The sequence below is a fragment of the Vigna unguiculata genome, chromosome 10, assembly GCF_037176805.1.
Source record: "Vigna unguiculata cultivar grain cowpea cultivar isolate G323 ecotype 2 chromosome 10, ASM3717680v1, whole genome shotgun sequence".
NCBI lineage: Eukaryota > Viridiplantae > Streptophyta > Magnoliopsida > Fabales > Fabaceae > Vigna > Vigna unguiculata.
In genome coordinates this window covers 52618533-52638952 of record NC_140801.1, presented here as the reverse complement: position 1 = coordinate 52638952, position 20420 = coordinate 52618533, and the positions used below count along the sequence as shown (strand labels likewise).

General features: G+C 32.1%; 3 protein-coding genes and 1 pseudogene across 4 annotated transcripts; 3 read left to right on the top strand and 1 right to left on the bottom strand.

Moving 5' to 3' along the window:
- Positions 1-1373: 1373 nt before the first annotated feature.
- On the top strand, positions 1374-6270 carry PERK15 (Protein kinase superfamily protein). Its single transcript, XM_028050327.2, has 8 exons — positions 1374-1897; positions 2409-2912; positions 3285-3371; positions 3476-3546; positions 3756-3832; positions 3965-4112; positions 5007-5168; positions 5485-6270. Exons 1-8 carry the CDS (start codon positions 1546-1548, stop codon positions 5764-5766), a joined length of 1683 nt encoding a protein of 560 aa, XP_027906128.1. The 5' UTR covers positions 1374-1545; the 3' UTR covers positions 5767-6270.
- A 5690-nt stretch (positions 6271-11960) lies between these two features.
- Positions 11961-15435, top strand: RABG3D (RAB GTPase homolog G3D). Its single transcript, XM_028052269.1, has 7 exons — positions 11961-12175; positions 12700-12726; positions 12854-12953; positions 14265-14411; positions 14505-14585; positions 14910-15055; positions 15146-15435. Exons 1-7 carry the CDS (start codon positions 12123-12125, stop codon positions 15213-15215), a joined length of 624 nt encoding a protein of 207 aa, XP_027908070.1. The 5' UTR covers positions 11961-12122; the 3' UTR covers positions 15216-15435.
- A 395-nt stretch (positions 15436-15830) lies between these two features.
- LOC114167248 (uncharacterized) lies at positions 15831-16532 on the top strand. Its single transcript, XM_028052270.2, has one exon. It carries the CDS (start codon positions 15872-15874, stop codon positions 16388-16390), a length of 519 nt encoding a protein of 172 aa, XP_027908071.1. The 5' UTR covers positions 15831-15871; the 3' UTR covers positions 16391-16532.
- A 1919-nt stretch (positions 16533-18451) lies between these two features.
- LOC114167246 (glyoxylate/hydroxypyruvate/pyruvate reductase 2KGR-like) lies at positions 18452-19815 on the bottom strand (annotated as a pseudogene). The gene is made up of 2 exons (XR_014985366.1): positions 19217-19815; positions 18452-19131 (listed from the first exon to the last, which is right to left on the bottom strand). The product of XR_014985366.1 is annotated as a glyoxylate/hydroxypyruvate/pyruvate reductase 2KGR-like (transcript).
- Between the last annotated feature and the right edge of the window lie 605 nt (positions 19816-20420).

Here is a 20420-nt window from a genome sequence, read left to right as displayed (position 1 = left end):
ATTATTATCTTTATATTAAAATTCATTTAATGACTACATTAATGTATACAGTGAATAAATACATAAACCATAAATGTAATAACGGTTTTACATTAACAAGCTTAATCAAAGAATTCTCACCAGATTGCAACCACAAAAGTACAAAAAATGATAATGATAACTATTGGTATAACCTTTAATATAATTAGTTTAAAAATTAAAATTATCACACATCATTTGTGATTGTACATGTAAAATTGTTTACACTCTTATTACATGGTCATTTTTTTTTCGTGAAATATAAAATTATTTTTATATGTGGTGAAAAAAAAATGTCATATTTCAGAATGTGGCGTGTGTATGAAGTTTTCTCTTCCATAATCCTAGAAAATGTGTTGCTACTTACTCATACACTTTGTGATAAAGTGTTATTATTTTGTTTTTTAGTGAAAAAATTTCAAATTTATATAATAGGTTTCTTAACGAAAAAATGTTATAGGGTTATAAATTAGAATGTGACGTATACGTTAGTTAGTTAGTTAGTTTGTAGTTATGAGGGAAATGCACCATGAACCTTCTTTTGCTTCAAACATTTTATCTTGTTATTTGTAGATATTTTTCATTTAAATTTAGTAAACGTTAACCAAAAATGAAATGAAAAACAAATAATGTCCTAAAATTATTTGAAAGTTTTAATCATTGTACAGAATTAGAAAACCGTGTTCAGGCTTGATGATTATTCAAATTCAAGAACGTTGTCATTAAAAAAACTATATTAAAATCGGTAGATACTAATAAGAGCATAAAGAAAATTTAATTTTATCAGCAATTTAATAACTAAACGAAATACATTACATTAATAATGTAATTATAATAAATTCTTAAATAGTAACTTTGAAATTTCCATTCTATTAAAACTATAACTTTATACTTAAGTTTATTTTTCTGAGTAAACATTAAATTGTTTGAAATTTAACACATGACCTTACCTCATTTGCGTCAGAGGTCCTACTTACATAATAAAAGGAAAGAAAGTCAAATAATTAATACAGTAATTTTATATCTATAAGCATTTTCAATTCTTAAGAATAGAATATTTATTACTAAATGATAATAATTAAATAGTAAAATATGAATAATAAAGAAATGAAAAAAAAAGCATCGCACGTGCCGGATTAATTCCTCTCTTTTTCCGACCATTTACTTTTATATTTTTTTACAATATTAGATTCCCGCTAAAGCGAGCTAGTGACTGGTGTGGGTGGTTGGAGCAAAACGCAAGAGGGAACGAGTGAAACGACGGAGTAGAATCACAGAGTCTGGTTCGTGGTTTATTTTGCACACGTTATGAAAAGGATCGAGGGAGTGCGAAGTAGAAGAAGTAGCTATCATCATCACATTAGGGACCACAACACACACCACGTTCCTCTTTATCCCTAAAAAAAAAAAAAAACTGTGATGATGCAAAGTTTTCAATCTTAAACTTTCTTTCCTTTTCATATTCTCCTTTCTTTTTTTTAATCAAAACCCTTGCTCTCACAGTAGCGTCGGAAAACTTCGTCGTCGATGTCGTCTCCGTCGCCGGCGGAGACTGCTTCCGGCACTAACTCCACTGCCACTGCTTCTCCTTCTCCTCCTCTTCCGGATGAAACACCTCTGGTACCTAACACCACTGTCTCCCCTCCTCCGCCTCCCGACACCACCAATGCCGCCGTTAGTCCTCCTCCGCCGTTAGCCGCAGCTCCGTCTAGTCTCAGTGGCAGCGGCTTGTCGCCGGGTACATTGAGTGGAATAATTATAGGGGCCGTGTTAGGTGCAGTAGGTATGCTTATCGTTGGGGGCGTTTTCTTTTGCGTCTATAGGAATTGGAAAAAGAAGAGAAGCCAGAACAACTACTCTCAACCGTCTCAACCGAAAGGTAAGGTTGCATGTCTGTAAATTTGGATTACAAAATTGATTTCGATTAAAAATGATTTTTAAATAAAATTTTTTAAGTTTGACTGCTTTTATTGTAAAAATAATTTATTAGTGAAAAGTTCGGTACGAAATCACTTTAGGCGATATTTCAGCTGACTGATTTTTTAACGATGGATTATGAATATCAGGAAGCAGTACACCGAGACATGAGATTAATTAACTTCGGTTTATTGCTTATAATTAATGCCGTGAGAATCTTAGTAAATGTGCCAGTGGTATTCGTACATTCTGTGGTGTGATTTATTTTTAGGAATCAACTTAGTGTTGAGGTTTATGGTGTTTGGAAGCTCGTTTTAAATTCTGTTTGATGGGTTGCTGCACACATTGGTTTTGTTTATTGCTTATCTCAGATAATTAAAAGGTATACGCAGTGTGGTTGAGTTTTGTTCTAATTTGTGTGTAAAACTGACAAAAAATTGAACTGGAATTAATTTTGGTGTCAATGTCTCCAGCTGACATGGCTGGTGTTTCTCCAACGCCATATGGAAAAGGAGGCTTGTCGCCCAAGCCTACTCCAGGGGGTTTAGGGAATCAGAAACTGTCATCCTCTGGTCTCCCCACTCCCACTGTCAATTCTTCAGGCACTGCAAGTAGTTTGGGTTCCGAGAAGGTGAAGCCTTCACCTGGCATTTCCTTGGCGCTATCATCTCAAAACACTTTTACACACGATGAATTAGTTATGGCAACGGATGGATTCTCCTACTCAAATCTTCTTGGTCAAGGTGGTTTTGGCTATGTCCACAAAGGAGTTCTCCCAAATGGGAAAATTGTTGCAGTCAAGCAGTTGAAATCTGAGAGTAGACAAGGGGAGCGTGAGTTCCATGCAGAAGTCGAGGTCATTAGCCGTGTGCATCACAGACACCTTGTTTCCCTTGTTGGTTACTGCATAGCAGACAACCAGAAGATGCTTGTCTACGAGTATGTGCCAAATAATACCCTAGAATTTCATTTGCATGGTAAGATCTGTTAGCTCATTTAGGATGCAAATTCAATTTAACTATTGTTTTCTGAGATATGATGTGCAGATTCTTTGTTGTAAATGTTTTAAAGTTGTGTAGATCATAATATTTGCATGCAATACACTGTTAGTTGTTTCATCTTTCGTGTACAAAAGTATGGCTTTTATTTTCTAATTCACATATTGGTCTCCGTGTGTAAAATATATTATATTATCAACATTTTTTTAACAAGAATGAAAATTTTGACCTAGTGTGGTTAGTAATTAAGTAATGAGGATTCCACTGTCTCTGGAAGTTTGATAATTTAATTCATATCTCACAAGTATGATACTGTCTGTAGTTCTAAATGAATCATGAATATCATACCAGGAAAAGACAGACCACCTATGGACTGGTCAACAAGGATGAAGATTGCTATAGGATCTGGAAAAGGATTGGCATATCTGCATGAGGACTGTGAGTTTACTGTTAATAAATTATGTACTCTGCAAAAGAATTGGCCGTATTTTTACTTCATGATGTTAGTTTTGAAATTGACATTTTTAATCTTATGTCTTTAGGTAATCCCAAAATCATACACCGAGACATCAAGGCATCTAACATTCTTATTGATGATAGCTTTGAGGCTAAGGTAAATTTATAACTTTTTTATCCTGCAATCCTGGATATATAAGGCAATGCAACAGGCTCACTACAGAAAATAAGTGAATTAAGTGGTGTATCTTGAAATGGTTAAATGAACCAAAAAGGCTATAGAAATTGTTCATGTTGACATTTAATATCCATGTACATCATCTGCGATTCTGCATATAGAATAATGTTTCAGAATCTTTTGCTCAGGTTGCAGATTTTGGACTTGCAAAGTTTTCATCAGACACAGAAACACATGTTTCTACTCGAGTGATGGGAACTTTTGGGTTAGACTCATCATACGTATTTCTTGAATCTAATTTTGAAATACTTCTATTGGGCAGTATGTTTCATGGATTTTATTTTTCCTTTTTTCTATTAGTTATATCTTACTGAAACTCTAAATTCATTTAATTCAGATACATGGCTCCAGAATATGCTGCTAGTGGGAAACTAACAGAAAAGTCAGATGTTTTCTCCTTTGGTGTTGTGCTTTTGGAGTTGATCACTGGACGGAAACCCGTTGATAAAACTCATCCCTTCTTAGATGACAGCATGGTTGAATGGGTATGTTGTATTCATGATTTCGTTGATGTTTCTATTTTGATCGTTATGCGTAACTAAGAGGAAAACACATGATATTCATGGTATGACAGAATGTGCACCTTTGGCATCTTTTATTATTGGGTGGTGATATTTTGACCCCCACCAAAAGAAAACCCTACTTGTCAACTCATAATAATAATATTTTAATCATGTTTATTTTATTTTTTAACTTTAATTATAATACATTATTATATTACTAAAATGGGTTGTCGATTGGGTGTTTTTTATTTTTTGAGATGTCAAACTATTATCTTCCTTCAGTATTTTTGGGTCAGTTAATGAATTTTCCCGAGCATGAAAACATTTAGAGAAGAGTGCGTGTGATCAGTAACTCGCATTCTAATGTTGTATTTGCCTTTAAACTTTTTCTCAAATTGCAATCTTGAACTTTAACCTTTTTTTTTTCAGTTAAATGAGTAAATATTGTTCAAAAACCATATTCCTTTTGGTGTTTTAAAAATTTGGAAAGCCATGTATCTTGTCCTATGGAGATCAGTTTTGGAGCTAAATTATGTGGTGTACTTGAAAAATCAATAAAATTTTATGACCTCTTGTAATTGTGTCTGCTCGGATTGGTTTTAAATTGGTCATAAATAACTTGTTTTAGATGCTAACTGTATTGATCTGTCTGGGATGAAGCTGATTGTAGTATGCAACCATGTCAAATTACTTGCAAGAAATTCTGGTTTTGCTTAAATTAACGATGAAATAATATCTGGGAATTCTTTAACAATTAGCTGACAGTCTAATGTTGACAATCCTCCCCCAAAACATCTTGTATTGAAGCATTGTGTGTGTGTGTGTGTTTTTATCAGCAAAACATCTTGTTCTGAAGCATTTTTGTATAAATTACAGGCTAGGCCTTTACTCTCTCAAGCTTTTGAAAATGGAAACTTTGATGGACTTGTTGATCCAAAGTTGCAGAAAAATTACAATCATGATGAGATGATTCGAATGGCCGCTTGTGCTGCAAGTTGTGTGCGCCATTCAGCCAGGCTTCGGCCTCGAATGAGCCAGGTGAGTTGGTTGATTCTTAAGATATGTTTGAGAATTTAAGGTGTGTTTTGTTTTTATAATCAAATTGCTTTGTTTATTGTCTCTGACAAGGGTATGTAGTAAAATGCCTCCCTGAAAGGCATTCGTCTGCTTCTCTTAGGCAAAAAAAGTCCAGTGTTGTGTTGAAACATATTAAAAAATTAAAAAGTACTGTCAGGATATTTCATTTACTGGTTGATGTTTTTTGAAGTTTAGCAATTCATGACCGATTCTGAGCATTGGCAAACTGAGATCTGGCTTTACCTCTGACAATGATAAAATTAATAACACTGAGCAGGTTGTTCGAGCTCTGGAAGGAAATATTTCTCTAGAAGATCTAAATGAGGGGAGCGCTCCTGGACACAGCAGAGTTTTTGGTTCCTTTGAGGGTTCTAGCTATGACAGCATCCAATACAGTGAAGACATGAAGAACTTCAGGAAGCTGGCACTGGAAAGCCAAGAGCAAGGTATTAGTGAGTACAGTGGTCCCAGCAGTGATTACGGTCGACATCCATCTGTCTCTACCAGTTCGGGACAGCAAAATACGCAGGAAATTGAATTGGGGGAACGTGAAGGGTAGCAACCATGATTCTTCGACAAGCTCTCCATTGATGATTCCCACGTCTTTCAAAATTTCTCTTCAGATATCAGTTTGCTCGTGCACACCCATGAGACTGGTACAGGTACATATAATGTCGGTATATTTTGCAGGTCCCATATATTAATTGGCTTGCACACCATGAATAGCAGTTAGAGCTGTGTCTTTCTTTTTTTCCCGGTGATTTTCACGGTCTAACTTGTTTCCCACGCACAATTCCTGAATTATTTGATACACCTGAAGCTTTGTAAAGCTTGATTCATTTGTTCGATGCTAACATTTGTTCTAACTGGGAAAGCCTGACATTGGGACTTATGGTGAGGATGTGGGTATTTTGTACTTATTTGGTGAGCTTTGTGATAACATTCTATGATTCTTCGCCTGGTGTTTAAGGCTTGTAGCTACTCAGTTTTATTGTTTGTATTGGGAGGGTCACAAGGAACACTGTGGTCTTTTAAGGCTTGTAGCAACCAAAGTACTTTTTCATGTTTTCTGGTCTCTATTGATTTTTGGGTTCGCTCAACTTCAAACCAAGAGTAGTAACAATTTTACTTTTTCGCTTTCAGAGAGTTAAATTAAATCCGTGTTTTCATGGGTGTATGAAGACAAAATCATCTTGTTTGTATGAAGATGCTTTTCTGATGCGCCAAATTTAGTTGGACAAAAAATTGAAGGTTTTTCTAAAACTTGATCTGCTTGGATACTGGAAAAAAAAAATCAATTTGGCTTTTGTAGGGTGAAATGTAAAAGTAATTTGAGTAAATGTGGAAAAGAGCAGTGTGGTTGTCGTATACTGGATAAGTGTATTTTTTTCTTTTTTGGTTCAATTTGCTGTGATGAAGAAGACATTTGAAAGTGCTAATTTGTTAAAAAGAAATGTACGTTCGTACGTTTCTACTTGTCTTGCCTCTGGGGTGGACAATAAACCTGCAAATTATAGATGCACATAATGATTTTGTTGCTTCCAGAAAAATAACAAATATTTTTTCGAAAGAGAAAATATAACTAGACCAATTATGGGGCTTTTGGTCTTTTTATTATGATGTGCAATGAACTCAACAATATTTAAGTTCCAAGTGCGACAGCAAAATGTTGTCTTCATCAGTGTTACCAGAAACAAAGTTATGTTCAAGGGAATTAATATTAGTGTCTCAATATTTTACTATATTAACTATGTCTTTAGCACGTGGTTACTATCAAGACATCTAATATTTTATATCTGTCATGTATTGTGCTTATTATTAAGTCATACATATATATAAAGTCATCAAAACTATATTAAAAGTGTAACAGACTGGACCATAATACTATAATTTTATACTTATATTAGTATTTGTCAATGTTCATAAAATCATCGTTTGTAGAATTAGTGGTATACTTCTACTTTTATATATAAAGAATCAAATAGACCTTAACTAGCAACAAAAAGAAATCATGTTTCTCTATAAAAAAAATGGTTAACAATTAATAATTAAAATGTGTTTGCCAAATAGTTTATTCTCCGTTAAACATTGATCATACAATATTTTTCAGTCTCGTTTTCCTCTCAGCACGCAGCAAAAGAGACATTGAGTGGTAAAAAAATAAGAAATAAGTGGGAAGCCTATTACTTTTCGTATCAAATATTAAAATTTATTAATCAATTATTTTTTTATCATCCAAATAGATATACTTCTTATATTATGATATGTTATAAAAATAAACCCTGATTGCTCTAGGTGGCTGGCTTGAAAAAAAAAGGTCAAACCAGATAGAAAAATAAGTGAAACAAATAAGAAGAAATGGGAAGCTGAGTATTACTTTTCGTACAAAATATTAAAATTTACTAGTCAATCCTTTTCTTATAATCAATATGGATATACTTCTTATATACAAAATATTATGATATGTTACAAAAATCAACCCTTATTGATTGCTCTAGGTGGCTCTGGCTTGAAGAAAAAAAAAAAACCAAACCAGATACGAAAATAAATGGAACAAATAAGAAATAGGTAGAAAGCTGCGTATTACTCTTCGTACCAAATTTTAAAATTTACTAATCAATCTTTATCATCTAAATCGATATACATCTTATATACCATCAATTTGATTATAAGTTACAAAAATCAACCCTTATAATCTGCAGTAGGTGGGTATCTTGAAGAAAAAGAATAGACCAAACCAGATAGAAGAATAAGTGGGGCATAATAAACAAATAAGAAATAAGTGAAAAGCTGCGTATTACTTTTCGTTCAAAATAATAAAATTTACTAATCAATATTTTTCTTATCATCCAAATGAGTATACTTCTTATATACCCAAAATATTATGATAGGTTACAAAAATCAACCCTTATGGATTGGTTGAGGTGACTCGCTTGAAAAAAAATAGGCCAAACCAGATAGGAAAAGAAGTGGAACAAATAATAAATATAGGTGGGAAGCTGCGTATCACTCTTTGTACAAAATATTAAAATTTACTAATCAATCATTTTCTTATCATCAATATGCATATACTTCTTATATACCCAAAATATTATGATATGTTACAAAAATCAACCCTTGTTGATTGTTCTAGGTGGCTTTGGCTTGAAGAAAAAAAAAGGCCAAACTAGATAGGAAAATAAATGGAACAAATAAGAAATAGGTAGAAAGTTGTGTATTACTCTTCGTACCAAATTTTAAAATTTACTAATCAACCTTTTTTTATCACCTAAATCAATATACTTCTTATATACCCTCAATTTGATTATAAGTTACAAAAATCAACCCTTATTAACTGCACTAGGTGGCTGCCTTGAAGAAAAAAAAAAGAAGAAGGTCAAACCAAATAGAAAAATAAGTGAGGCATAATAAACAAGTAGGAAGTTGCGTATTACTTTCCGTATACAATATTAATATTTACTAATCAATCTTTTTCTTATCATCCAAATGGGTATACTTCTTATATATCCCAAAATATTATGATAGGTTACAAAATTCAACCCTTATTGATTGTTCTAGGTGGCTGGCTTGAAGAAAAAAATAGGCCGAACTAGATAGGAAAATAAGTGGAACAAATAAGAAATATAAGTGGGTAGCTGCATATCACTTTTCGTACAAAATTTTAAAATTTACTAATCAATATTTTATTTATCATGCAAATCGATATACTTCTTACATACCCTAAATTTGATTATAAGTTACAAAAATCAACCCTTATTAATGGCACTAGGTAACTGCCTTGAAGAAAAAAATAGGTCAAACCAGATAGAATAATAAGTGGGGCATAATAAACAAATAAGAAATAAGTGAGAAGCTGTGTATTACTTTTCGTTCAAAATATTAAAATTTACTAATCAATATTTTTCTTATCATCCAAATGAGTATACTTCTTATATACCTAAAATATTATGATAGGTTACAAAAAATAAAATCAATCCTTATTGATGGGTTTAGGTGGCTGACTTGAAGAAAAAAATAGGTCAAACCAGATAGTAAAATAAGTGGAATAAATAAGAAATAAGTGGAGGAAGTTACGTATTACTTTTCGTTCAAAATATCAAAATTTACTAATCAATATTTTTCTTAAAAATATTATGATAAACCCTTATTGATTGGTGTAGGTGGCTAGCTTGAAGAAAAAGGTAGGCCAAACCAGATAGTAAAATAAGTGGAATAAATAAGAAATAAGTGAAAAGCTGCGTATCACTCTTCGTAACAAATTTTAAAATTTAATAATCAATCTTTAATTTATCATACAAATCGATATACTTCTTATATACTCTAAGTTTGATTTTAAATTACAAAAATCAACTCTTATTAATTGCACTAGGTGACTGACATGAAGACAAAAATAGGCCAAACGCAAATAAATGGAACATAATAAACAAATAAGAAATAAGTGGGAAGCTGCGTATTACTTTTCGTACAAAATATTAAAATTTACTAATCAATCATTTTCTTATCGTCGATATACTTCTTATATACTCCCAACATATTATGATATGTTACAAAAATAAACCCTTATTGATTGCTCTATGTGGCTGACTTGAAGAAAAAAATAGGTGAAACTAGATAAGAAAAGAAGTAGAACAAATAAGAAATAAGTAGGAAGTTGCGTATTACTCTTCCTACAAAATTTTAAAATTTACTAATCAATCTTTTTTTATCATCTAAATCGATATAATTCTTATATACTCTTAATTTGATTATAAGTTACAAAAATCAACCCTTATAAATTGCATTAGGTGGCTGCCTTGAAGAAAAAGAAAATAGGTCAAACGAGATAAGAAAATAAGTGGAACAAATAAGAATAAATGGGAAGCTGCGGATCACTCTTCGTACAAAATTTAAAAAATTTACTAAACAATCATTTATTTATCATCCAAATCGATATCCTTCTTATATACCCTAAATTTGATTATAAGTTACAAAAATCAACCCTTACTAAATAAATGAGTCATAATAAACAAATAAGAAATAAAAGTTGCGTATTACTTTTTATACAAAATATTAAAATTTACTAATCAATCATTTTCTTATCATCCAAATGGATATATTTCTTATATACCCAAAACCCAAAATATTATGATAGGTTACAAAAATCAACCCTTATTTATTGCTCTAGATAGCGGGTTTGAAGAAAAAATAGGCCAAACCAGATAGGAAAATAAGTGGCTGCGTATTACTATTCGTACTAAATTTTAAAATTTACTAATCAATGTTTTTTTTATCATGTAAATCAATATACTTCTTATATACCCTAAATTTGATTATAAGTTACAACAATTAACCCTTATTAATTGTACTTGGTGGGTGCCATGACAAAAAAAATAGGTCAAACCAGATAGGCAAATAAGTGGGGCATAATAAACAAATAAGAAATAAGTGGAAAGCTGCGTATTACTTTTCATACAAAATATTAAAATTTACTAATAAATTTTTATCTTATCATTCAAATGGATATACTTCTTATATACCCAAAAATATTAGGATAGGTTACAAAAATCAACCCTTATTTATTGTTCTAGGTGACTGGCTTGAACAAAAAAATAGACAAAACCAGATAGGAAAATAAGTGAAACAAATAAGAAATAAGTGGGAAGCTGCGTATTTCTTTTCGTATCATTTTTTTAAAATTTACTAGTCAATCTTATTTTTATCGTCCAAATGGGTATACTTCTTATATACCTCAAATTTGATTATAAGTTACAAAAATCAACCCTTATTGATTGCACTAGGTAGAAGAAAAAAATAGACCAAACCAGTTAGGCAAATAATTTGGACACAAAGAACTGGGGAATTTACTGATCAATCTTTTGTTTTTATAATCCAAAGGATGCACTTCTTATATACACAATTTTTATTATGTTACAAAAATCAACCTTTATTTCTTGTTCGAGATGGACTGACTTGAAAAAAAATAGGTCAAACCAGATAGGTAAATAAGTGGTGCATAATAAACAAATATCTGGAAAGCTGCGTATTACTTTTTGTACAATTTTTTAAAATTTAGTAATCAATCTTTTTTATCATGCAATGACATATATTCCTGATGTACTTCAAATTTGATTATAAGTTACAAAAATCAACCTTTATTGCTTGCACTAGTGGCTGACTTGAAGAAAAAAATAGGCTAAACCAAACAGACAAATAAATGGGACGAAAAAACAAATAATTGGGAAACTGATTATTACTTTTCGTACAATTTCTTAAAATTTACTAATCAATTTTTTTTTTTATAATCCAATTGGATGTACCTCTTATGTACCCCGAATTTTATTTTAAGTTACAAAAATTAACGCACTAGATTGAGCTTGAAAAAAATAACACACCCACAAAATGATATGTGACACTGACATTGACACATTACACAATTATGATTTAACACGTGACCAATTTTCATAAAATTAAAAAAATAATAAAAAATTAAAAAAATAGGAACTAACACGTTACATGTATTGTTCAAAAACATTAACTATTTAAACATCATTAATAAAACAAACTAAATTAACTAAAATTTAATAAAAATGAAAGCCTAATTAAATATAAAAAAAATGAGGAGCATATTGGATAAAAATAGCTAGGAACGAAATATATATTTAAATCTTGCAACAATTATCTTGTGTGAAGTTACTAAACGTAATTATTGAAGTTAAAAGTGTAGTAGAAGATGCAGGGGTAGTTTGGGAAATAAGAGAGTGAGTCATGGCTGGCATTCGTTGTTTAGTTGGTAACTCGCTCCTGTTCTTCCATCTGTCTTTCAAACTTTCTCTGGCGCAAATTACTCTAAACTTTAACACTCCCAAACACAATTTTTCTTTCCCAATTTTTCCCTAAAAAAAAATCATTTTCGAGTAAGCACACTCTTCCTCATCCATGGCATCTCGCCGCCGCATGTTATTGAAGGTCATAATCCTTGGAGATAGCGGGTACGCTTCTTCTTCGTCTTTGTCTTCTTCCGCTTCTTTTTCTTCTTTCAATTTCATTATTATTTTTTCTTTCTAATTCAATCTAAAAATGGGTTAAATTACATAGTCTGGTCAGGGGGGAAAAAGGGTTGCTGCATTTATCTTCCATGATTTTAGTTTTCATTGAAATTCCCGATCTTTTTTTATGTTTTGCAATGAAAATTTATGGAATATTTCTCCCAGGTGCATGAGGCGTTAAAAATTTGGGGGGAAATGGAAGTGATTACTGATTATGTTTGGATTCCTGGGAACATGAACTTTGTTGTCTAAATAAGCTTTTTGGAACTATTAGAGGAAGAAAAATGGTTCTTGATTCTATAGATTTGCAATTTTCTAACACGGGTCAGCTGCATGTGATGCCGATGCATACCAATATTTGAAAAGCTATAATGCCAGTTCTGTGCAATTGCTCTTTAGTTAGTTATTCACCAAGATATCAAGATCTCTCTGCTAATTGACGTTTTTTTTCTTATTTTTTTTGGCAGGGTTGGTAAAACATCACTGATGAATCAGTATGTTCAAATCTCAGATTTTTTTTCTAAAATTCTGTTCTATGACTTTTTGGGAAATGTCTGATGACTATTTTTGTTCTGTTTGATTTCTGTTTTCATGATCATTATTTCCTCCCTCTGCATTTAGGTATGTGAATCGTAAATTTAGTAATCAGTATAAGGCAACCATTGGTGCAGATTTTCTCACCAAGGAGGTTCAATTTGAAGATAGGTTGTTCACATTGCAGGTGAGAGATACAAGAACACGCTGTTTCTTTTTTGTATGAACATATATATATATATATATACAGTTTTTTTATAATGTGTTCTCCAGTTAGGTTATGATAACCTACAGCTGCACCTACCAATCTTTTTTGAACAGAGCTATTATCTTATTCAATTTCATATCATCATCTATATAATCTTAAATCAGCTGTTGCACAGCTTATAAAGTTTTATTTTCCTCAGGTTGATTAAGTGGTTCATGATTCTGTTCAAATGAATGTAACTAGAGTGTCTTGTATTCTCCTAAGTTGTTGAGTTTCTTTTAAAACCTAAGGATTCTTAAGTTTATAATATAAATGTCTTAACTTCTTCCTATATCCATTTCTTTTTTCATGCAATTCTTTTGAACTGCTAGTGTATTATGCATGCATTCTCAGCTCTTCAGATTAAAACTTCTTTTCATTATCTTCTGATCCCAATTTGATGTGATTTTTTTGAAGAATAAGTCTTTATTTAAAATCGAATTTGAAAAGATAAGGAAATATTCTGGGTTCTTATTGTAAAATTAATGTCTGTAGGATGTATGAAATAATGGCCATTGTTAGGAGTAGAGAGCACTTGTAGTGATGGAGTGGTTCACTCTCCTCTCCCAAAAATGATAAAAATTAGTGACATTCAAATAATATTCTATAATTTACAACTCTTTCTCCATTTTCTTTTTCTTTTTATCTTCTCTTCCTTTCTCATCACATCTCTTATTACATTTCAAATTCTCTCTCTCATGCCTATATCTCTTATCTCTAAAGAGTGATGCATCTCTTACCCATAATTTTTAAGCCTTTTCCATTTTTTCCTAAATATTTCTTAATAAGAAAAAAAATCAAAGGAATGCTTTCTTCTCAAATTAAAAATTCATTTTTTTTGCTTTAACAAATTTTGAGAGTCAATTATGCTTTTAAAACTTAAAATATGATATTCACCTATAATATAGATTTCCAATCATTGGAATTGCTTACTTGAATTTAAAAATACAATCCGTTGTTTAATTTATATAATTGTGGTTTTTATTGTATGTGGTCTATTATCATGAATCCTTTAGTTGTTGCTTAAATTTGATATATTAATTTTGAAATTATAATTTACTTCTAATTGTGAATGGTATCCGATGATGGTTGGGGCAAGTGCTTGGCTCTTTCTTTTTATTTGATAAAAATAAATATTTGATTGTATTTTTTACTCTGTTATTTTCACTAAACAGTTCATTCTTTGATCTGTTTGAAGATCATGGAAGAAAATTAATAATCAAGATTGAGTTGTTTTCACCATGCATGCAGATTTGGGATACTGCTGGTCAAGAGAGGTTTCAGAGTCTTGGTGTGGCTTTCTACCGTGGTGCAGATTGCTGTGTTCTTGTTTATGATGTAAATGTAATGAAATCCTTTGACAATCTCAACCACTGGCGAGAAGAATTTCTTATTCAGGTTGTTTAACCATTCTCCTGCTTTGTGGTATATGATGTGTGTCACATTTGTTAAAGATCAGTGTGAAACTCATGCAAAATCATTTATTTTCAGGCTAGTCCATCTGATCCTGAAAACTTCCCATTTGTTGTATTGGGAAACAAAATAGACGTTGATGGTGGAAATAGCAGAGTTGTAAGTTATTTCTCTTCTCATAGCATAGATTGTCTATTGACCTTCATAAAATTTCTGTGTCGGTGGGTAGGATAGATAGGAATTTGGATTCTCTGCCGGATTTTTTGATGTTAACACACTAATGGACATTGATTTTGATGTTTTAAAATATATTAAAAGGAATTTTAATATACAAACATCGGTGTATTTTTAATACTCAGTAAGTAGAGACAGCACAAATCAGAGAATCTGAATTCTGAAATCTGGCTATAGTTGTGGGAAGATATGCTTAAAGCTACACATTTTTTTACATGTATCCGTTCTTTACAACCTCTTCGGTTGCAGATTTCTGAGAAGAAAGCAAAGGCATGGTGTGCTTCAAAGGGAAACATACCATACTTTGAGACCTCTGCTAAAGAAGGGTTTAATGTTGAAGCTGCTTTCCAGTGCATAGCAAAAAATGCACTGAAGAATGAACCTGAAGAAGAAATGTGAGCATTTCTGAATATTATTCAAGTGTATTTTGTTTCCATTTACTCATGACAAAGCTGAAGTGTGTTTTATGTTAATTACTGCATCAGGTACCTGCCTGATACAATCGAAGTTGGTGGTGGTGGACGGCAACAGAGATCTACTGGTTGTGAATGTTAAGTGGAGAGAGTTCTCTCATGCAACTCTACTTTATCGACTTTGTAAAACCAAGGACAAATTTCAAATTTTGTTTTGTATCTATCTAGTGGATTTAGCTGCCATCATGTTTATTTTTCTATCTTTATCTTTTTGTGTTTGTGACAAATGTTCCTCCAAATCAGGAAATGTATGTGGAAAATTGTTTTGTTCAATCGAGTTATGACATTGATTTGTGTTATAAGTAGCATTCTTTTTGTTTTCAAAACATTAAACATGTTTACTTTTTAATATACGCTTTTCTTCTTTTTATAAAATAGATAGATTTGAAGAAAAAAAACAAGATTATAAAATTCTTGACGCATGAAAAGAGTATTTAAAATATAAGTTTGATATAGTATAATATTTTCTCGGAACAAAAGAGACACTCTAAAATATTTATAGGATGTAGTGAGAAATATCTAAAAAAAAATGGTGGAATATATCATTTGTAGTATTTCTAAGAAAACTTTTTTTTTTAAAAAAAAAAATTGAATGGAAGTGTTGGGCAACAGATGGACCATAATTTTTACGGATAAAAGAAAGCCCAAGCCCAGAAAAGGTTGCACACACCAGTAGCGGTTAAATCGGTGGTATAAATAGAGGATCGTGAAAATTGTTATAATGAGAAAGAGAAGGTGATGGAGTCTACCGAAGAAAAATCTGGAATTCTACACCAGATCCTACCTCCGCGTCTAGAAGATGCGGGCCTCGAAGATCCTGCCCTTCCACCGGAATCTATCCACCAAGCTTTTCTCCAAGCCGCCGCGGCCGTAAAATCACGCGCCGCTTCGATTTTCTCCTCCGCCGCCGAGACGGAGGACGAAGATGACGGTTGCGTCAACGACCCGTGGCCTAGCGACAAGGAAGCCTCTGATGTAATCGTCGGAATCGACACGGAGAATGAACCGCCGGGATCCTGCACCGTGGAGAGGGGAGTCGAGGCTGGCGCCGACGAAGTTAGGGTTGCCGGAGGCGGCGGCGGCGGAGGCGCGGACGACGTTGTGGTGGCGGGAGAAGGGAAATTGGGAGAGGATGTTGAAGCTTGCGTGGATGAGTTACAAGGGTTGAATATCGAAGATGTGAAGAAAGATGGTGAAGTTAGAGAAGAAAATAATGAAGAAAACGAGAAACCTACCTTGGTTGAAGGGTTTGCGTGAAAAGGGGTGAAATTTTGATGTTCTTGTTGTTTACCCGTTTGTACTAGTTTCTGTGATTGTATTAGGTTTGTTAGCCTTAATAGAAAGTTTGTTGTATGTTCACGTTATCAAAATGAGTCAATCTATTCCTTAACTAATATAATCTTAACAGCCTATTAGTTACTCATATGATTGTAAAATGGTTAAACTCACTGATTATCATCTTAAAATCTGAAAAACGAATAGATATACCATTCATAGGATTTAACTCACTTGGTACGATTCATTTAACACGTAAAAATTCCATTTTAGCGACATTACTAGCATAAAAGTACAAATTTATGAGCTTTTATGTCGTGTTTAACTAGGAAATAGAGATAAACTGATCAATTTGATAAAAGTTATTACATCCAAATAGAGCTAGCACTATTGAAAGAATTTATGAGCTTTTATGCTGTGTTTAACTAGGAAATAGAGATAAATCGATTGATTTTATGAGAGAATAGAGAAATATTGATGAATAATCCCATAAATTATTTTGATCTCTTCTTTGGGAAAACACTAACGAGTGTCTGGCACCGATTAAGAAAATTTAAGGAATAAGAATTTTTTAGATTTTTATTAAAAAATAATTATATTTTTTATATTACTAATTTTTTGTATTTATAATTAATAATTTTAAATATCAAAATTTAATATATATCACTTATTTGTTCTTAATTAATGCTTGACTGATTAACAAAAGACCCTTTTCTTTTTCGATTTTCACTGAATTCATTTAATTTTGCACTATATTTGAAAATTTGAAGCACTCACTCACTAGCAAGTAAAGTAATGTATATTTTAATAAATAAAACGGATCCGTAGTAATGTATATTTTTAATAAATACACCTTATCCGTGGGTATATGTTGAAGAGAGTTTCTGTGGTTATTGGGTATATGTTGAAGAAAGTTCCCGTATTTATTGGGTGAGTGTGTTTATTAGGTATACGCTGAAGAGAGTTTCCGTATTTATTGGCTGAGGTAACATATATCAACTTTCTTAAATTAAAACCAAATAGGTGTTCTCAACTCTTGGATAATTAGACAAACTAGAAAACCTTTTTTTTTTTTAGTTTCTGGATTACATTACACAGTTTCTTATTATATTTATTAAAGGATCTTTTAAACAAAAATGTTGGGATAAAAGTAATTAATACACATTATTTAAGAATAATTAATACACATCAAATAAATAAATCTTATATATTACATAGTTTTATTTTATTTTAAAAAAATTATTCATTATTATTATACAATTATGTTTGATATTTTATTTAGTACACATAATAAAAAGTTAAAAAATAATAAAGAAATATATTTTAATGTTAAAATATAATAAAATTTAAAATATAATTAAATATAAAAAATTTAAATTACCATAAAACTAACAAAAAAATATTGTTAAATATTTAAAAATTTAAAAAAAATACAAAGACAAATATAAATTAAATAATATTTTAATATTGTTAGAATTTTCAAAGAGATTTTATTTTTTCGCAAAAATTAAAGACCACAATTTAACCTTTGAGGTCCTTACATTTCAGACTTTTTTTAAAAATCCCATCAAATGTGATACAAATATTTTTTCTTATTCTTTAGTAGAAATTTTAGAAATTAGAAAATGTTAATTTTATGTTAAAGAAATATTACTCAAAAATTTTAGAAAGTATTATCTGAAATCTTTATAAATATCTTCTCAAGCAGTATTTACAAAAATGAAAAATAAATTAATATTGTAATTATAATTAATTCATATTTATATAGTTATATTCCAGAATTTCATTTTATTTTCTTTTTAATTATTTCAAATTTATGAAATTGTCATTCTTCTATTTTATTATTTCTTGACACTATTTTAAGAATTGTGTAATTATAATTTTTTTTCTTGTACATTAAATAGAGAATATGTATATTTTTGTAACATTAGATAATATTAAAATGTTATATTTTTTTTTATTATAAATTTTATGAAAGAGATAGGAGATACCACATAAATTTTGAATCACAACAAAAATAGGATTGAAAACACCAAGAAGACATTAAGAACCAGTCAGATAATTCATTTCGATGACAAAAATAAAAAATTATTAAAGGGTGATAAATTCGTGTACCTAACGCAGGTCCACCATCGTAGACACGTGATGCTGAGAGGTCCACCAACATAAACAGGTGATGCTGATAGTTCCATGGCGGCACAGATTAAACTAAGGGAGTCAACAGCGGCTTCCCAAGAAAATGAGCTTCCAGGTTTCCAAGAACAAGGTCAGCCATGGATGTTCGAGTTTCTACTGTGCCACTTCCAACATGAGGAAGCAATACAACGTTTTCAAGCCCAAATAGCTCTTCTGGAACAACAGGCTCATTTCCAAACACATCGAGCCCAGCACCACCCAAACGACCTTCTACAAGTGCTGACACCAACTCTGCCTCATCAACATGCTTACCTCTTCCAATGTTGATAAAATAACCCTTGGGACCAAGGGCATTGATCACCTCCCTGTCGATTATGTGGTGGTTTTTCTCATTCAGTGAGCAAGCTACTACCAGTATGTCGCAATTAGATGCTAATTCTACAACACTTGGATAGTACTTGTATTTCGAACCTGGTTTTTCAGTTCTTGAGTGGTAGATTATTGGACACTAATCCTTCAGAAGCTCTCTCCGCAATTGCTTGCCCTATCCTCCCTAATCCGACAATGCCAACAGTTTTTCAGAAGAACTGCAAGGAAAATACACATTGTAACCTACTTGAATTGCGAGAGAAGAAGAACGAGGAGAATGCGAGAATGCAGAAACAAACAAACCTTAGTGGTCAACTTGTAGTCACCGCGCTTCCACTGGCCGCTCCTGACAAAGCGATCGCACTCGCAGATCCTCCTGAGGAGCGCCAGCATCAAGCCAATAGCGAGGTCCGCGACCTCGTCGCTCAACACGTCAGTCATGTAGGTCACGCGAATCCCCTTCTCTCTGCACTTCTCCTGGTCAATCTTATCCACTCCCGCGCTGAAGATCGACACTATCTCCAGCTTTGGCAGCGCCTCGATCAGTGCCGCGTCCGCGCCGGCGGTCGAGTCTGAGACTACCGCACGGATGGCGGCGACATGCTGACTCGGCAGCTGCGCCAGGTTCGGGTAATCCCACGCGCGGAACAGCTTGAAGCGCTTATCGAGCTCCTGCTCCAGGTACGGCATCACGTGAACCACGAGGAGTACTCCGATCGATTCCATTTCGCCGGCGAAATTGTGGTTTGGTTAGGTTAGGAATTCCACAGAGTCGCAGTGCAACTCAACACAACAAGGACTGATTCGGAATCCTCAAGCTGGACGTTCCCTTCCATATATAATGTGTGAAGATAACATCGTTCAAAATCGCGTTACTGCTAAATTAGATTGATTTGGATTATTAATTTAATCCCCACGTAATTCATTTATATATATATATATATATATATATATATATATATATATATATATTAAAGTGAATATTTATAAATATGCATAGTAAATATTTTGACTTATATCGCATCAAAAAATGAAAATTTTAAATGAATAAAAATAATGAAGTTAAATTTTATTTTCTCTCAAATTTAATATAAACCTACCCTTAAACATTCTTATGGGAAGTTCATTAAAACCTCAACGAGTCTCAAAAACTAGAAATCACATGAACAATGAGAAGAAAAACTACTACTTTTAGGACTAACTAGTTTGAGAGCCGTTTGCACGGGTGTATATGTATTTTTTTTTTTAATTATAAATTTATTTGTCTCAAATTATAAAATTGATATAATAATTAATATGTAAAAAATAATATTGTTATACAATTAATTATGTCAAGAGAATGAGTGGGTTGATCTACGAAGAAACTCGTGACCTTCTCAAGATTTTTCTGGAGAACGTGATTCATGATGCATTGACATACATGGAGCATGCTAGGAGAAAGACGGTGACGACCATGGACGTTGTTTATGCTCTCAAGAGATATGGAAGTACACTTTATGGATTCAGA